Genomic DNA, 20,015 nt, shown 5'->3' with positions numbered 1-20,015 from the left:
CAAATGCTTTCTCATTTTAAAGGTTTTCCTCTTCAGGCTAATAACACAATAAAGGCAGACATGGTAGTTAAACATAATTGGCTGGCTTTATAATGCACTTATATCTTTTAGTCCACAAGCATATTATTAAATGATAGAGCACATCTAATGAACGATTAATGTTGCTTTGCTATCAAAATCTGTATTTATGATCTGTTGTGAGCAGTTAGACAAGATTCAAATATTCCCAAAGAAAGAAGCACAATGCACGTTGTGATCATCTATTCAGCAACAGTGATCACTGTATTCAAAACTATCTCCTCTCAGAAATTAAGTCCATAAAAGTATTTTTTCCAAAAAATTACTTTCTTTCTTTCTTTCTTTCTTTCTTTCTTTCTTTCTTTCTTTCTTTCTTTCTTTCTTGAAAGGGACAGGCTGAGAGGGAGAGAGAGAGAAAGCAAGAAAGCAAGCCTCCAGATCCGACACTCAAACTACAGTTGGTCATGTGGGAGTCCAGGGCCCTTAACCACCACGCCACCTGTTGGCCCCCCATTAAAGTTTTATCATAAGATTGAAGTAATTCAATCACATCTTCAGGATCCACTTCTAATTGTAGTTCTCTTGCCATTTCTTTCACATCCGTAGTTATATCCTCACTGAAGTCTTGAACCCCTCAAAGTCATCCATGAAAGTTGGAGTTAACTTCTTCCAAACTCTTGTTAATGTAGATATTTTGGCTTTTTCCCATGAATCACAATGTTCTTTTTTCCGGATGATTTTGCCTTAGGGCATGTGTGCTCACTGGAGAGAGAAAGAGAGAGAGAGAGAAAGAGAGTGGGAGTGAGTGAGAAATCACTCTCTGGGGGATGGTCACACAGAAATCTCTTCTCCTTCATTCTCCTTCTGGGATCTTGGGCTTGCAAACACAAGCACCTGGTATGATTTCAACCCACCATGTCTGGGTCTTGAACTGTAGTTGGCCATGTGGAAGTCCAGCAATATAACCATGATGCCATCTACTGGCTCCCAAAAATGTTTTTAATATGGTCTAGACTGATGAATCCTTTCCAGAAGATTTTCAATTTACTTTTCCAAGATCAACTAGAGGAATACTATTTATGACAGATACAGCCTTACAAAGAGTATTTCTTAAATAATAAAACTTGAAAGTCAGAATTACTTCATGATCCACATATTGAAAAATGCATGTTGTGTTAGCAGGCATAAAAACAATATTAATCTCCTTGTACTTCTCTATCAGAGTTTTTGGATGTTCAGTTGCATTGTCAATAAGCAGTAATATTTCAAAAGATGTCTTTTTTATTTTTATTTTTTTCTGAACAGTAGATGTCAACAATGGGATTAAAATATTCAACAAACTATGTATTCACTATAAACATATATACAGTGATTCAGGCTATAATTACATGAAATATAAATGGATTTAAAATTTCAATCAAAAGATACAGATCAGTAGAATGGTGTTAAGAAAATGGAGCCTCACGGTGGAGTCTCCTTAAGATGGAGGAAGTCTTGCTTCATGGGTCATGCAAGGTAAAGAAGTAGACAACTTTATAAGGACAACCTGTGGTCTGGACAGCTTATCAAGCCTCCAGGAACATAGCGCTGTGTTCCCAGATAACACAACTAAATGCCTCAAGTCCGGAACATTCCGGGCCTTTATATGTATTTGCAAGGAGCACTGGGATCCTGGTCAGATCCTATTTCCCCATAAGAAATCCTACAGCTGTGCCGCTTTGGCTCCAGACAAACAACACAGAACAGTATAAATAAAAACCCAGACTCATAAGATATGGACTCAAATGAATCTTTGCACTGAACTTGCGTTTGCCTGTGATGTTACTCTCGGTGCTGCAGTGGTGAGTCTTTTCGGTGCGGAGTCGTAGTTCGTATAAATAAACTCTCTTTACTTTCACTTACTCTACTACAGCGTCATTACTGAGTGCATATCAGGCTCTTTCAATTAAGCGGTGCACCCATACGAGAAAATTTCGGTTTCTCATACAAATGGATTAAACATCAGCATGATCCATGGGCCAACAGGTGTATGGTGATTAAGGTGCTGGACTTCCACATGGCCAACTGTGGTTTGAATCCCAGACCAACTTACTTTCTCACTTTCTCTCTCTTGTGCATGTGCTCTATTGCCAGTTTAAAAAATAATAAAAAAAAAGCATGATCCAACTATAAGCTATCTACAGGAACACATGTTAGATTCAAAGACAGAAAATTTAAGAGTAGGAAAGGATAAGCAATGCAAGCCATAACAAAAGAGAGCTGGAGTGGCTGTACTAATAGACAAAACAGAATGAATACATAATCGTTAGTAGTCACAAACAAGGGCGTTTTACAATGAGAAAAGGTCAACTCATCAAGAAGATCTAACAGAGATAGACATGTATGCACCTAACAATGCCACTTCAGAATATATAAAGCGAAAGTGACAACATTGGTGGTGAAGCAGTAACACACTGTCCAAGTGGTGCTGGATCCTAATGGAAGATTGTGGATTTGGTTCGCTGGCCAACCTGCACATGCTGGGTTCATCCATGATCCTGGCTGACTGGGAAAGCTTGGGGTGGGGATTGTAATGTGGGACCCTGTTGAGTGTACTTCTCTCTCTCTACCACTCTCATGAAAGAAATAAACTTAAAAACTGAAAAATTGAAGAGGGAAATAGTTCAACTGTGTTAGAAGACATCAACTTCTCACTTTTGATAAGGGATGAAACAACTATACAGAAGACCAACAAGAACATAGAAGACCTGATAAACACTAGAAACGTACTAGACCTAACAGACATCTTTAGAACACTCTAACCAACAGTAGCAGAATGCTTATTTTTTCAAGAGCTCATGGACTATTATCTAGGCTACACCACATTCTGGGCCATGAATTTATTCTGAATACATTTAAAACAATTACAGTAATACAAATATGTTCTTTTCCCACAATGAGATGAAATTATAAATCAGAAGAAAATTTAGTGAATTCGCAAATATGTGGAAATTCAATGGCACACTTCTAAATAACCAGTGAGACAAATCACAAGGAAATTAGAAAAAATAAATATAAATGAAAATCAAAACACAATACATTAAAATTTATGAAATGCAGCTAGTAGAATGCTGAGAGGGAACTATAAAGCTATGAATGCTTATGTTCAAAAGAAAGAAAGATCTCAAACCAATATTGTAAACTTTTACCTTAAGTAACTGGAAAAAGACGAGCAACTGAACATAAAACATGTGGAAGGATGGAAACAATAAAAAGTAAAATAAAAATACATGAATTAGAGAGGGGGGTAGTATGAGGAAAGAAATTAAGGAGAAAAATAGAGAGGCAAAACATTTATGGACCCAGAAATGGATTATTATCTGTTGATGATAATGTGTACAGTACCCTGAACTGGACTGGTGTGAAGTGTATTCATGTTGGGTAAATTTGCTTTATAAGCTAAGTGATGTATACTGATTGAATGTATAAAATAAATTAAAATGAAATAAAAAATAATAAAGCAAATGAATGTCTAAAAGAAGAGAAAATGAATTAACTGACATCAAATCTCCATAGAACCTTTTCCTGTCTCAACGTGAAAACGGAAAAGAGGAAATTTTCCCTCTTCACTTCTGTTTACTCTAGTGGTTTCATCTTGTTGGAGGTTGTTGGTCAAAACAGGTATTCATGAAAAACAAAAACCTTAATATAGTGTGGCTGATAAATTAACCTACTTAACATTACTAAATATCCTTCTTTAGGATTACTGAATGATTATATTATTCTGAAATCTACTTTGCCTAATCATCAATACGGCCATTGACGTTTTTGTGTGTTAATGCATGCAATATATCTTTTTCAATTATTTTATTTTTAACGTGTGTCATTATATTTAAAGTGGGGTTTCATTTAGATTGCATATAATAGGATCTTGCTTTTGTTTTGTGTCTTAAATTTAATCACTGTACACCTTTTTTTTTGAGATTTTTGCCATAGGGCACATGCGCTTGCCAGAAAGGCAGAGAGAAGTGAAAAGAAAGAAATCGAGAAATCACCTCTCAGGAGAGATAGCCATGCCAAAATCCTTTCTCTTCCATTCTCCTCTCGGAATAGTGGGCACACACATACATGTGCCCAGCATGAGTTTAAGTCACCGGGTCCAGGACTCAAACTGTGGTCAACTACATGGGAGTCCAGCGACATAGCCATTACGCCAACTGCTGGTCCCCCACTAAATTAAAAAGAAAAAAAATACTACTTCTGTTTAAGACCATACTCCAGTTTCACCAGCAAGATCCAATCTCATGTTCTTACAGACTACCTAATTTACATCTTAATAATTGCTTTGTCATTTTTAAAAAGATGAGGGGATTGGGGCCAAGTGGGTCATGTGGTGGTTAAGGCACTGGACTCCCTCATTGTCAACCGGGGTTCGAGTCCCAGACCTGGAAGCTTGAAAATCAGTAGTTGCATGTGTGTGCATGCCCAAAATCCTAGGAGGAGAATGGAGGAGAAGGAATTGCAGCATGGCCATCCCCCTGGGGGGTAATTTCTCACTTTCCCTCTCATTGTTTCTGCCTCTCTCTCCTCTCTGGTGAGTGTATGCACCCTATGGCAAAAATCTTTTTTAAAAAAGATGATGAGATCATAATTCCTTTTAAAAATAAGATCAAACAAGCTTTCATTCTTTTAAATATTTGAGTGACTTCTCCGTAGGCTACACTGGCAGCACAGATTGTAACTCCATCAGAGTAGTTTAGCAATAGTTAGTTATCCTGTTATCCCAGTGACTCTTGTTCTGTTGCAGGAATTTCAGTAGTAGATTCTCATTTTAACATATTCACATTGCATATCTTCCATTAATGTATAAATGCAGTGCCAGTGGGAAAGTGTGTGTAGTCTGTCACTGACAAAATCTATGGCTTTAGGAAAAAATAACTTTGCTGTCATGGCTATTTTGGGTATCAATTTGACCAAACTGAAGGATGCCTGGATGACTGGTGAAATATTGTTTCTGGGTTGTCTGTGAGAGTGTTGCCAGACGAGATTGGCATTTGAGTCCATGAGCTAAGAGAAGACTTGCTTTCAGTATTTGTGGAAGTCATCCATTCGGTTGGGGAAATGGAAGAGGAAAGCAGAGGGAGTGGAAATTCTGTTTCCTCCTGGCCTATTTCTCAACCTTCCTTCAGGTCATGCTGTGTGTTCCACTCTTGCACATCCACCTCCTCCATTCCTGCCCCACAGCTCGGCTTTTGACTGTATATATTCCTGCTAGTTCTTGTTTTTTGCAGCCTTCTAGCAAAACACACTCCAAGCTCTTTAACCTTTGGACTTTGGACACCTAACATCATCTGCCCCAAGGTGCTTAAACCTGCAGTTCCCTGAGGGTCCTCTTGACCTTGAACTAGAACTATACCTCTTGCCTCCCTGCTTTTGAGTCTTTCAGCAGTTTCTTCCACTTGCAGACACTCCATTGTAGGACTTTTCCACCTTATCACCTGATAAATTTTTTGTTTTGGTGTTACATAAATTGATGACAAAAGCCAAATATTTCTGTAAAAAGATCTAAGTTCAGAAAGGATAAAGTAAAGGGGAGGGAGATTAAGCAGACATAGATTCAGAGAAACCTAGAAAATGAAAAGTTCCTAAAAATAATCTCAGTTAGTGTCTAAAATGACCTTCTGAGAAAGCTGCAACCTCTTCTCTGATCTCTGAGACTCATGATCCATCTGAGTCAGCTGTATGAGTGATGGATGAGGAATAATGTATTCTAGTAAATTGCATTGCTCAGATTGCGATATAATTCACACAAACAAAATTGTAGCATTGCTCTAAAATGGTTTGCTAAAGTTTGCTGCCAGCATGACACAGAGCCCTAGGTGTGACTTTTACATCATTTAATTTGTTCTTCGGCACTTCTTTGAAAAGATGACTCACATGGTCTGTATCCTCTTTTTTTTTTTTTTTTCCTCATAGCTACACAAATCTCTTGCAAAATTCTCTCCCTAATTGATTCAGCCACAGGCAGATCTCCTTTGCAGGTCACCTTCTAGAGGCAGATGATCTTTCTACAAGTTGGGCTGCAGGGTGACAATACTTGAGAGCCCATTGCGAACACTCAGTTCCAGATTCCAAGTCACAATCATTGAACTGCTGAAAAGCTTCACAGATCACATCAAATAAAAAGCCTGAGACATTTCCCTTGCTCTGTGTTTGGCACGTTCTCGTGAGTGGTCTAAGCAGCCATGGACAGATGGACTGAGGACTGTAGACACAGAGATTGAATTGCTTCTGCTGCCCCATGTTCCTTAGTAGCTGTGACAACTTTAAGGAGGACATCTTCCTCAACAAATGGTCTCACAGCATCATAGATTATCACTACTCCTGGGTTAGGGAGTTGAGAGAGTTGGTCTAACCCTCTGCCAGCTATTTTAGACAGAAAGTGTACCCTTCTTCCCCTCAATACCACCACGGTTGCAGAGTAAAGTCTTGGTCACTGAGGCAGCAGCTGCTTGATGGTCATCCCCCTAGGGGGGTGATTTCTCACTTTCTGTCTCTGTGTATCTCTCCAGTGAGTGCAGATGACTTTTTCTTGCTGCCTGGCTGCGGTCTCTGCACTGGGCCCAGCATCCTGTTTGGCATGTTTTTCAAGCTGCTGGGTCCTGGAATTGAACTCTGTTGGCCATGTGGGATCTAGTCACCTTAACCACAATGCCACAGGCTGGCCCCAGACTTTCAAAATTCTTTAGAGAGAAAATAGGTTGATGAAAAAAAATCACCAGGCGAAATCATGTGCTACCTATCTCTTCATGAAAAATAGAAAGCATTTATTTAGATGGCAGAGTCAGAAACAGAGGGTAGACCTGGGAGGCACAGAGAATTATTATTATCAACCCTTGGAAACTAATGTAGTCCACCTGATTGGATTTTTTTCATTTTCATTTTATTTTATTTCATTTTATTTTAATTTCTTTTATACATTCAATCACTATACATACCTTTGAATTTTATGAAGATGAATAATACACTTCACATCAGTCTAGTTGAGGATACTATATATGTTATCATAATAATCCATGTATGTGTCCCATAAATGCCTTGTCTCTCTATTTTTCTACTTAATGTCTTTCCTCACACTCTCCTCTTTTTCCTATACCTTCTTTCCACACTGTATCCAATATCCATAACCATTTTCAATGCTTCTATATCCTCTAACCTTCCAGTTTCTGCCATAGAGTGCAGATAATTGGTATATATTAAGTGGAGACATACAATGCCTCTCTTTCAGGGCCTGGCTTGCTTCATTTAGCAGTAAATCTTCCATATTCATCCACTTTCTACCAAAAGTCAGGGTTTTTTTTTTTTTTTTTTTTTTTAATGACTAAAGCAGGTGTTTTTTTTTTTTTTTTAAATGACTGAGTAGTATCTACCCAAAGGACAAGAGAACACTCAGTCAGAAAAGTGCTGGTTTATTGCAGCATTATTGACAATTGCTGAGGCATGGAATCAACCTAAATGTCCACAGATAGATGAATGGATTGAAAACTAATTGTATTTTAATACTGCTTGGAACAGATGGCTTTTTTCTGTCTTCCATTTTCTCCCTGCATGGGAGTGTCTATACATGTTGACCTAAACTTGTCCTACCATTGTATTTTGGGAGCAGATAATCTGTTGTGAAGCTTTACAACTGCTCAGATGAAGAGGAATTTTTCCTCGGGATAGAATATCGTGGAGTCTCAACCATACATGATTTTAAAATTTAGATGAAGAGATTTGTGGCTTTTGAATTGATGATAATCAGATGAGATTTTTGCATTTGAGATGATGCTGGAATGAACTGAAACTTTTGGGCATGTTAGGATGGAGTGAATGTGGGATAAAAATGAATTTTTAGGGGCAGAGGACAGTCTATGTAAACTGAATAATGGTTCCATCTAAGGTCACTATGTCTTGATCCCTAGAACCTATGCATGCTACTTGTAGGAAAATAGATTCTGTAGATGTGATTAAATCAAGAAGTGTGAGACGGTATGATTATTCAGGATTACCCAGGTGGGTCCAAAATATAATGTTCTTATAAGATGAGGACAAAGTCAAAGGACCAAAAAGGCAATGTCGTGATAACAGCAAAGATTAGAGTTATGTGGCCATAAGCCAAGGAATGCTGGCAGCCTCTAGAAGCAGAAAGAGACAAGGGACTGATTCTCTGTAGATTCCAGGGGAATTCGCCCTGTGATCATCTTCAGTTTATCCCCATAAGACTCATTTTAGTCTTCTTACTTACAGAAGTTTAGAACTGAAGGAGAATAAATTTGTGTTGTTTTCGGCCCTTAAATGTTTGGAAATTTGTTGCAGAAGCAATAGAATATTGGTACATTAAGGTAATGTAGTTAATTTGTATAAGGTTCAGATCTTTGTAAGAAACCATTCCTGGGGAACCGGCAGTTAGCGTAATGGCTATGTCGCTGGACTCCCACGTAGTTGACCGCGATTCGCGTCCTGGACCCGATGGCTTAAAACTCACGCCGAGCGTGTGTGCGTGCATGCCCAAGATCCCGAGAGAAGAATGGAGGAGAAGGGATTGCGGCGTGGCCATCCCCCCTGGGGGGTGATTTCTTGCTTTCTGTCTCTTTGTCTCTGTCTGTCTGGCGAGCGCACGTGCCCTATAGCGAAAAACCTCTCCAAAAAAAAAAAAAAAAAAAGACATAAACCATTCCTTTCATCTTCTGTTATTATTTCTGCAATGTTTTACAAAATTAAGCTTCATCTAGTGTTGTAGCAGCAGAATAAGCCCTGAGCACATATAAATAAACAGTACAAGGCACAATGTCTATCAATAGAAATAGAACATTTTCATGGTGATGCAAAGTCACTTGGAGCATCTGGGTCAACCTTGAGAGTTTTGGGACCATTCCTTTCATTTCAAAAAACTTGCAGCCAGGTTGGAATCTTGGAATCATCCACTAGGTAAATTCAGGACAATCTAAGTTGGCCTGAGTCTGAAGCAGCAGGATGTGGTAGATAGGAAGGGGGAGGGCAAAGAGGGCCTGTTCTCTGGGTGCAGCCTTTTATTATTATTGTTGTTGATGTTACTATTTTTAATTTTCTAGAGGAGATGTGCACTTGCTGGAGAGAGACAGAGCAGGGAAATGTGAGAAAGTACCACCTGTGGGGAAGAGTTATGCCACAATCTCTTCTTCCTTTCTCCTTCTTTTCAAGATTTTGGGTTTGCATGCATGCCCAGCGTGTTGGGTCTGGAACTCAAGCTGTGTGGTCAGCCATGTGGATGCAGTTGCCTTAACCACCACACCAAGGCAGACCCCTCTCGGGGTGCTTCTTGTCAGGTTATGCATGTTTTCTAATTTGGAGGAAGTATATGAAAAAAATATGAAAAAAAAGCTGTATGGTCATTGGCAGATTTTTTCCACCTTTTTTTCTGATGGTATAGACCCTTTTTTCTCTATTTGTTTCTACTGATATAGACTCTTTTGGCGTTGTTTTTCGGTGCTTGTTCTTTATTTTTGAATGAGTAGCTTGAGAACTCTCTGAAATACTACACTAAAAAATCCATACTATAAATCACATATCCTACACTTGGTAACACCAAGATACATTTCTTCTTTCCCAAATGGCCTCTTGGTCTCTCATCCCACCCAGGGAAGGTGATCAGGCACTGTGTGTAGCTCCCTGGGCAATATTTGGTCATTTGATAAGGCCTCTTTGGATCCATCACTAGAACCCAAAGCAAAAAATATACCTTTGAAAATTTTGTTATAATAGCAGCCATGTGAATGAAAGGTTTTAACTTGGGAAAGTGGAAGCCCTCATTAAACCATGGAAAATATTTCTGTCTCTTTAAATGTAAGTTCTTTACTGGCTCCTCCCAATACAAGCTTCCTGACTGAGAGGTTTTGGTGGGGACACAAACACTTTTGCCTTACAGTTAAAGAAAAAGCACCAACTCAAACAGCTCCCTTGGGGATAACCTGAGACCTCATCGACGTGTTCAGAAGAAGGTGAGTTTGATTGAGAAGAGGACCCAGAGCGATAGAGCTGTGAGGGGCAGGAGGGGACAGGGTGTCTGCATGGGGGTGGGTTCTGGTCTAGGAGGGACAAGGTCCTGAGCCAACAGAGCTACATGAAAGATTGAAGGCTGCTGCTGGGTAGGGAGGCAGGAGAGGATGGAAGGTTCTGCCAGGTAGTGGGGGGAGGGGAGTACGGAGGTTATTAGCCTGGTGATTGCTCAGCTCCTACTTAGCTGGACATTGTACCGAACAGCGCACCTTCCCTCCACGTGGTGGCTCTGTGCTAGCTGTGGCCGGACAACCGTAATAGGAAGTGAAGTGCTCTCAAGGCAGATTTTTAGAGCTAGAAGGCATCAGAGACCACTTGTCTACTAGAAAAAGCAAGAAGCAGAATCCCAGAGAGTCCGGTGACTCTCCCAGGGCCAGGGCACCAAGGACGAGGAGAGTGACAGCTCAGTCTGCTGACTCCCACATGTGGAGGGAGCAGCTGGGACCTGATAGTGGATCCTGTGGGGAAGGAGGGCGTGCTGTGGGAACAGGAGCAGTCACGCTGCAGACACAGGGGACCCTGATGAACCTCTAAGTCGCCAGTTGGCTCTGAGTGACTGAGTCATTTTTCAGTCATGGTTTTCTTTCATGCCAATAGCGTTTTATAGCAGCTCTGTCTGTACTGAGTGTCTGCTGGGCACTGGGTTATGGAAGAGACCTTTACAGAAACCACTCTAGGAAAGCTCACGGTACTCTGCAAGGTAGGTTTTCTTTTCCTTTTCTTGTGGCAGAGGAAATGGAATCTCAAGGAACTTAAGGAAAGTTTTGGAAGTGGTGGGTCTTGGCCCCAGTTTGGGGCTGCTCACTTCCGAAGGACAGGCTTGTTTCACTTCTCTACCCTTCTCTTAGCTGGAGGCCCTCTGGGTCTTCCAAAAACACTCGAGAACATTTAAACATTTTTTTCCCCTTTTTTGTAGAAGTTTTTGCTATAGGGCATGTGTGCTCGCCAGAAAGACAGAGACAGACAGAGAGATAGAAAGCGAGAAATCACCTCCCGGGGGGATGGCCACACGGCAATCCCTTCTCCTCCATTCTCCTCTTGGGATCTTGACGCATGCACGCACACGCGCTGCGCCCGGCATGAGTTTAAGCCATCAGGTCTGGGACTCCAACCATGGTCAGCTACATGGGAGTTCAGCGACATAGCCATTATGCTAACTGCTGGTCTCTCTCTCTTCCCCCCCACCCCCCTTTTGATAGTTTCTCTTTATGGGATTCTGAGAAGGGAAGAGAAAAAAAAAGACTAGCTGAGAAAGCGTGGCTCTCCTCAGGGACTTCCCTGCTGCAACAGCTCCCAGGTCACCTTTTGGAGACGTGTGGACTGTCCCCGCACTGCCCTGATCTATCTCTGATCCAGTGTAACCGACACTTGGAATTGGGACCTGAGGAGAACCCAAGATGAGGCAGTTGTGTGAGTGGGAGCATAAAGAGCCAGCAGGTTTGTACTCGGGTTCCTCATCTACCCAATACCTGTTGGCTTTGGGAAAGTTTCCAGTCAGGTCAGTTGCCTTCCATAAAAATTAGGATAATAAAATCAGTTTTGCCATACATATTTGTGAGGTGTGAATGACTTAATGTGTGAAAAATGTTTGCCAGAGTGCTCTGCTATACAATCGCACTCAGTAGCGGTCACACTACACAAAGGCCAAGTTTTTATTGTGGAAAAACTTAAACTTACCCAAAGGTAAAAAGAATAGGATAAGGAGCTCCCATGTACCTATGCCAAACTTCCACAATTACCAACTTGTGCCAGCCTTGTTTTGTCTACTTCCCATCCACCCCCGTTCTACCTCTGATTTTAAGAAGCAAATGTTAGGTAGTACCTTATTTTTATAAGTAATTGCTTGAGTAGTTCTGAAAGGTAAAGTTTATTTAAAAATGTAATCACAGTCCCATAATCAGACTTTAACAAGCAACTGTACTTTAAAAATGTTCTAGTACCAGTTGCATTCAGATTTCCTTGATAGTCTAATGATTATCAATTTGTTTGCAGTGGGATATAAATAAAACCCATAAATTGCAATTGTTTGGTATGTCTTAAGTTTCACTTCATACATAGGCTACCACCTTTGTGTTTTCTGTGAAATTTCTGCATTTACGAAAAGGGAGGTCTTTTGTTCAACAGAACTGGACAGCCTTCCTTTCGCTGATTACACCCCTTCGATGTCATTTAACGTCCTCACCTAGTTCCAGTGCTTCATGTGCCTTTATATGATGGAGAGTTTTGGTTAGACCAAGGTTTGACCTTGTTTTTTAAGTGGAAATACTTCATAGGTGTTGTTATATACTTCCAACTTTCATTAGAAGACACATGATGGTTGGTTATCTACTTCTTTATGCTGTTAGCAGACATTAATGATTGTCTAGAATAAACTTATTTTTCATCAACGGGTACCAAATGATGATATTCTAGTTCCAGCATTATTTATTAATTTATGAGATTGAATAATCCTATTCAAAGAAATGTTTCTTCAGCAACTTACTTGTTTTTCATGAGATACAGTTGAAAGGTGAGATATAGGAAAAAACCAATCAATGCTTGATTATTTTCCCTTATTTGTCAGTCTTCAGAATGTTGCATCATTTTCCTAGCATGCTCCAGAGAAAATGATTAACTTCTAGGAAAATGTGAATACTGATGTCCATGTATTTGTTATATTCCAGTAATTGGAATTATTACTACTGTTGTTACTAATGCTCAAATTGCACTATCTTTATCCAGGTTGAGCCTCTTTAAAGTGGTTCTCAGTTCCTTTGATAGGACTGCAGTGATTCTTTTTTTTTTTTTTGGAGAGGTTTTTGCTATAGGGCGCGTGTGCTTGCCAGAAAGACAGAGAGAGACAGAGAGACAGAAAGCGAGAAATCACCCTCCGGAGGGGATGGCCATGCTGCAATCCCTTCTCCTCCATTCTCCTCTTGGGATCTTGGGCACGCACGCACACGCGCCTGGCATGAGTTTAAGCTGCCGGGGCCGGGACGCGAACTGCGGTCGACTACGTGGGAGTTCAGTGACATAGCCATTACGCTAACTGCTGGTCCCTGGACTGCAGTGCTTTTTTTTTTTTTTTTTAAGGTTTGTTTAAAAAATTATTTATTTAATTTTATTTATTCATTTATTTATTTTGACCAGAGAGACACACGAAAGAGAGAAAGCAAGCCACCAGGTCTGGGACTTGAACCATGGTTGGCCATGTGGGACTGCCTAGGACCTTAACCACCAAGCCACTTGCTGACCCCACCGCACTCATCTTTGATAGCACTGTTACCTTCTAGTACGAAAAGATGTTCTTGGCTCAGGTTGGCTTGGAGTTAGAATCTGTACTTTCTCCTGGGAGCTCTCATTTCTTTGGTGGGAAGATCACAAATTGGGCATTGAGGGTGCTCATTGCTACTGGACCATCCATTGTTTATGCCTTTAAATGGAAAACTGCATGCACCCCAGCCCCCATTAAACTGAATATGATTCCTGAAAGCAGTGTAAGATTTTTTACAGATTCATTTTGATTTTGTCCTTAGGGTATATCCCCTGAATAAGGACAGTGAAATTATTGCATTCTCAGATCTCTCGCCAATTCTTTTTTTTTGTTTGTTTGTTTTTGAGAGGTTTTTGCTATAGGATGTGTGTACTCGCCAGAAAGACAGAGAGAGACAGAGATAGAAAGCAAGAAATCACTCCCCTAGGGGGGATGGTCACACCGCAATCCCTTCTCCTCCGTTCTCCTCTCAGGATCTTGGGCATGCACGCACAGGCACTGGCGTGAGTTTAAGCCACCAGGTCCGGGACTCAGACCATGGTCAACTACATGGGAGTCCAGCGACATAGCCATTATGCTAACTACTGGTCCCTCACCAATTCTTGATGTGGTCCATCACCACACAAAATACATTTACACAAATATGTTTCTTTTTCTTATGATTTTTATTGGTGTTTTAAAATATAATTTTCCTATGGGGGAAGTAAAGAGAAGAGGATAGAGAAAGATAGCAAGTGAACAATAGAGAGGCAGGACGTTAGTGAGAAACAGATATGGCTTATTAACTGTTGATGATGACATGTATAGTATTCTCAACTGGATTGGTCTGAGAAGTATTTCATGATGGGCAAAGCATTTTTACAAGCAAAATGAGAAATAACAATTGACTGTTTTAAAAATAATTAGAATAACAATAATGATTGGGGAAAACATAGAAAAGATATTGAATGTTGAAGCGGGGAGATTAATGTCTCTGTACTGACTGACATGTATGGCATTCCCTTTTGAAAAAGCAATGTAATACACTGTAAAGTTATATGTAATCCAATGTAATATAAAGAAGATTATGATGATAAAAAAAGAATGCATTTCCCCCTAAAAAAATATATATAATTTTCCTTATATAATTATGTAAACTATTTAAGTGGCTTCAAGGTGAAATCTATAAAAGTTAAGTATATTTAAAGAAGTCTAGTTTCCAGTTTCTATTGAGGTTCCTTTCACCATGTACTTCATCTTCATATAAGAAACGTTTTTTTAATTTTCAGATGATCTTGCCATTGAATTTCACATATATATTAGTTATATATAATTCTCATTTGTCCTTACTATATGAATAATAGTAAAGTATACATTATTTTCTCTACTTTGGTTTTTCACTTAATGATGTTGCCTAGTGATTTCGTTAGACTGGGATATGGAGATATTTTTTAGTTCTCTTTATAGCTGGGTCACGGTGTGACTATACCTTAGTTTATCCAACTTCTCCTCCCCACCTCCCCACTCTCCATCATGTACATTTGATAGACTTTTGGTCTTTTACTATTACTAAGAGTGCTGCCATCAAAAGCCTTGGGCAACTTCCTTCCATATTGTCAGTGTGGCTTTGGGATAAATTCTAAAATTGAGGTTAATAATCAAATGCATATGTAAGTTTTCAAGATATTGCTGACTTTTCTGTAGGGTTTAAACTATTTTCCCACTCCCACCAGCCATGTGAGAGATGATCTGTTTCCCCTATATCTTTACCAACAGATCATGCAGGCAGGCTTTTGACTTTTGCCAAACCTGCACTTGTAATTAATAGAAAGATAATTAATTTTCTTTATGCATGTATTTTTATTTATTATGGATAAATTTTAATATCTTTTTATATGATCAAAGGTCATTTACATTTCTTTTTTCTTTGAACTATCTTCATATCTCTTGTTCAATTTTCTTGTTTCTTTAAATAATTATTTTATTTTATTTATTTATTTACTTATTTTTTAATTTGACCAGAGAGGGACAAAGTGAGAGAGAGAGGGAGAGAGAGAGAGAGAGAAAGTAAGAGAGCAAGCCACCAGGTCTGGGACTTGAACCATGGTCGGCCATGTGGGAGTCCAGCACCCTTAACCACCACTCCACCTGCTGGCCCCTGTCTTGCTCAATTTTTCATTAAGTTATTGTTCTTGTGTTTTTCTACTTTTAGATATTCTTTGTATGATAGAAAAATTAACCCTTTTTGATATAAACTGGATAACATTTTTCCTAGTTTGACATTTGTGTTTTAATTTATGTTTAGTTTGATATTATTATTATTTTTTTGCCAGAAACGACATAATTTTTAGGTAATCAAATTTGTCAGTATTTTCTTTATACTGTTGTAAGTCTTAGATATGCTTTTGCCACCCCTAAATAACAATAACTACAACAAATCCGTGTATCTTTCATTATTTATATGGCCTACTTATTACATTTAAATTCCTAATCTATTTGGAATGTACATGGCATGAGGAAATGGACTCAATTTGATCTTTTTCTATATGCTTTTATAGTTATTCCAATGTTGCTTGTGAAACTGTCTATCATTTTGAGATGAGATACTGCCTTATGGAGTATAAGTGAAAGATAATCGAGTTGACTATAAATGAATGTAATATGAACGATGGTCTATTTCTAAATATTTTGTTTCTGTTTCATGGTTCTTTCCATTTACCAACACCATACTACTTTAATTAGAGAGACTATCATGTTTTACTTTTGGGTACAGCTTACCTTCCCTTGTATGTTTTTTTTCTTGATTGTCCAGGCTAACTTATTCTTTTCTTCATCCAAGTGAGTTTTAGAATTGACCTGTTTTTCAGCTCTGAAGCCAGCAGGTGGCATAGTGGCTAAGGTGTTGGACTCCCATATGGTCAATCATGGTTCAAGTCCCAGACCCAGCACACCAGGCACATGTGTGAGTGTGCCCAAAATACCAAAGGGAAAGGGAGGAAAAGGGGTTGTAGCACAGTCATCCCCTATGGGGGATGGGGTGATTTCTGTCTGTCTCTCTGTTTCTCTGGTGAGCACATGTACCCTATAGCAAATATATCTCAAAAATTTTTTTACATTTATGAGGCCAGCAGGTGATATGGTGGCTAAGAGGCTCTGTCTCTGGTGAGCACATGTGCCTTATGGGGGAAAAACTAACAAATTTTATACTTAACAGAGAATCATTTAAAAGAAATATCTACTGATCCCTATTTTATTAAATGCTTTAAATATGAATCAATGTTAAATTTTTTTTCTGAATCTAAGAAATTTTTTTCTTCTATTAATGGGATGTGTTGTGACAATAATTTTATCATACTGAACCACCTTGGTATCTCTGAAATAAATTAGACAGTCATGGTGTGTTATTTAGTAGTATCTAATAATTTATTTAGAGTTTTCGTATCAATAGTAACACATGAGACACATCTATAGCTTTGTTTATGACAAAATATTTTCAGCTTTTGGGATCAATATTATGCTTGCTTCATAGAAAGAATTTGAAGGTTTTCTTCTTTTTAAATAGTGGAAAGATCTAAGCAACATTGAAATGATGTCTTTAAAGTTTTAATAAAACCCCCCTGTGAGACCATCTGCACTTTACTGCAGGGAACTCTACCTCCTTTGTTATTTCTTCATATAATTGGACTGTTTCATCTTCTTGTAGCCACAGGGATCAATATGGATAATGTAAGAGCACAAATTTTCAGTGAGAGAAAGAAGAGAGTTGGGAATGGTTTCCATTATTTAAGTTGGCCCTTATTTTCTCTCCTCTTCCTTAAGGTCTTGTGCACCCTAAGGTTTAGAGTCTCCTTACATGAACATGGCTGACCATCAGGACAACACTCTGAGGATTGTTCTGGTAGGGAAGACTGGGAGTGGGAAAAGTGCGACAGCAAACATTATCCTTGGGGCACAAATATTTGCTTCTAAAATTTCTGCGCATGCAGTTACTAAGACTTGTCAAAAAGCATACCGGAAATGGAAGGGGAGAGACCTTCTCCTTGTTGACACCCCGGGGCTCTTTGACACCAAGGACAGCCTGGACACCACATGTAATGAAATCAGCAGGTGCGTCATCTACTCCTGCCCAGGCCCTCACGCCATCATCATGGTTTTGCGACTGGGCCGCTTCACAGAGGAAGAGCTGAAAACAATTGCACTGATCAAGGCTGTCTTTGGGGAGCCAGTCATGGTTCTTTCCATTTACCAACACCATACTACTTTAATTAGAGAGACTATCATGTTTTACTTTTGGGTACAGCTTACCTTCCCTTGTATGTTTTTTTTCTTGATTGTCCAGGCTAACTTATTCTTTTCTTCATCCAAGTGAGTTTTAGAATTGACCTGTTTTTCAGCTCTGAAGCCAGCAGGTGGCATAGTGGCTAAGGTGTTGGACTCCCATATGGTCAATCATGGTTCAAGTCCCAGACCCAGCACACCAGGCACATGTGTGAGTGTGCCCAAAATACCAAAGGGAAAGGGAGGAAAAGGGGTTGTAGCACAGTCATCCCCTATGGGGGATGGGGTGATTTCTGTCTGTCTCTCTGTTTCTCTGGTGAGCACATGTACCCTATAGCAAATATATCTCAAAAATTTTTTTACATTTATGAGGCCAGCAGGTGATATGGTGGCTAAGAGGCTCTGTCTCTGGTGAGCACATGTGCCTTATGGGGGAAAAACTAACAAATTTTATACTTAACAGAGAATCATTTAAAAGAAATATCTACTGATCCCTATTTTATTAAATGCTTTAAATATGAATCAATGTTAAATTTTTTTTCTGAATCTAAGAAATTTTTTTCTTCTATTAATGGGATGTGTTGTGACAATAATTTTATCATACTGAACCACCTTGGTATCTCTGAAATAAATTAGACAGTCATGGTGTGTTATTTAGTAGTATCTAATAATTTATTTAGAGTTTTCGTATCAATAGTAACACATGAGACACATCTATAGCTTTGTTTATGACAAAATATTTTCAGCTTTTGGGATCAATATTATGCTTGCTTCATAGAAAGAATTTGAAGGTTTTCTTCTTTTTAAATAGTGGAAAGATCTAAGCAACATTGAAATGATGTCTTTAAAGTTTTAATAAAACCCCCCTGTGAGACCATCTGCACTTTACTGCAGGGAACTCTACCTCCTTTGTTATTTCTTCATATAATTGGACTGTTTCATCTTCTTGTAGCCACAGGGATCAATATGGATAATGTAAGAGCACAAATTTTCAGTGAGAGAAAGAAGAGAGTTGGGAATGGTTTCCATTATTTAAGTTGGCCCTTATTTTCTCTCCTCTTCCTTAAGGTCTTGTGCACCCTAAGGTTTAGAGTCTCCTTACATGAACATGGCTGACCATCAGGACAACACTCTGAGGATTGTTCTGGTAGGGAAGACTGGGAGTGGGAAAAGTGCGACAGCAAACATTATCCTTGGGGCACAAATATTTGCTTCTAAAATTTCTGCGCATGCAGTTACTAAGACTTGTCAAAAAGCATACCGGAAATGGAAGGGGAGAGACCTTCTCCTTGTTGACACCCCGGGGCTCTTTGACACCAAGGACAGCCTGGACACCACATGTACTGAAATCAGCAGGTGCGTCATCTACTCCTGCCCAGGCCCTCACGCCATCATCATGGTTTTGCGACTGGGCCGTTTCACAGAGGAAGAGCTGAAAACAATTGCACTGATCAAGGCTGTCTTTGGGGAGCCAGCCATGAAGTACATGATCATCTTGTTCACTCGCAAGGATGAGCTGGAAAATCAGAGCCTCAGTGACTTTATAGAAGAGTCAGATGAGAAGCTAAAAACGGTCGTTAAGGAGTGTGGGAATCGCTGCTGTGCCTTCGACAACAAAGCAGGCGAGGCTGAGAAGGAAGGTCAAGTGCAGGAGCTGGTGGAGCTGATAGAGACCATGGTGCAGAGCAACGGAGGGGCGTACTTCTCTGATGACACTTACAAGGAAACAGAGGAAAGTCTGAGACGAGAGGCAGAAGTTCTGAAGAAATCCTACACTGATCAACTAAATAATAAAATTATGCTAGTGGAAAAGACATGTGGTCATAAATCAGAGCAAAAAGAGGAGAAAATAAAACACCTAACGGAAGAATATGATATAAAAATAGGTAATGTAAGGGAAGAAGCTGAAAGTAATATAATTAATGATATTTTTATTTATATTAAGAATATAATTTTAAAAATATGGCATGCATTTTGATAGTAATGGAATTTCATTTTTCTTTTTAATTTAGTATGCTTGATTAATGTGGTGGGTTGCATTTTCCAAAGGCAGCTACACCACCCCACTACTCCACTTTATTAAGATATAATTGACAAATAAAAATTGTGTACTTTAAAGGTGTACAGAATGATGCTTTGATATGTTTGTACATTGTGAAATGATTAGCTCAAGATAATTAAATCCATTACATCATGGTGACCTTTCCTCTTGGTGTGGTGAAAATCCTTTTAAATCTGTCTCTCAGCAACTTTCAAAAATACAATACAGTTTTATTAACTATAGTCACCATGTTGTGGATTAATCTCCAGAATTTTTTTGTCCTGCATAACTGAAACTTTATACTCTTTGACTAACATCTTTCCATTTTCCCCAGTCCCTAGCTCCTGAAACCTCCATGGTATTCTTTGCTTCTATGAGCCTGACTTTTTA

At 39.2% G+C, this 20,015-nt stretch overlaps 1 protein-coding gene and 1 pseudogene across 5 annotated transcripts; one reads left to right on the top strand and one right to left on the bottom strand.

Moving 5' to 3' along the window:
- Positions 1–5,784: 5,784 nt before the first annotated feature.
- LOC106735040 (D-ribitol-5-phosphate cytidylyltransferase-like) lies at positions 5,785–11,532 on the bottom strand (annotated as a pseudogene).
- LOC106735041 (GTPase IMAP family member 7) lies at positions 9,895–19,789 on the top strand. Of its 5 annotated transcripts, none has more exons than XM_027772525.1 (4): positions 9,928–10,016; positions 11,274–11,511; positions 17,126–17,513; positions 19,041–19,789. In XM_027772525.1, the coding sequence occupies exons 3-4, from the start codon at positions 17,160–17,162 to the stop codon at positions 19,560–19,562; spliced, it is 876 nt and encodes a 291-aa protein (XP_027628326.1). In that variant the 5' UTR covers positions 9,928–10,016; positions 11,274–11,511; positions 17,126–17,159; the 3' UTR covers positions 19,563–19,789. The 5 variants fall into 5 exon arrangements, with proteins under 5 accessions (XP_027628323.1, XP_027628326.1, XP_027628325.1 ...); XM_027772524.1 differs by lacking the exon at positions 11,274–11,511 and adding an exon at positions 10,672–10,774 and having other exon boundaries at positions 9,929–10,016; XM_027772523.1 differs by lacking the exon at positions 11,274–11,511 and adding an exon at positions 16,146–16,268 and having other exon boundaries at positions 9,934–10,016.
- Positions 19,790–20,015: the final 226 nt, after the last annotated feature.

The sequence above is a fragment of the Tupaia chinensis genome, unplaced genomic scaffold, assembly GCF_000334495.1.
Source record: "Tupaia chinensis unplaced genomic scaffold, TupChi_1.0 Scaffold000280_1, whole genome shotgun sequence".
Classification (NCBI taxonomy): Eukaryota; Metazoa; Chordata; class Mammalia; order Scandentia; family Tupaiidae; genus Tupaia; species Tupaia belangeri.
Note: the sequence above shows the minus strand (reverse complement) of the source record. Positions and strands in the feature narration are given on the sequence as shown.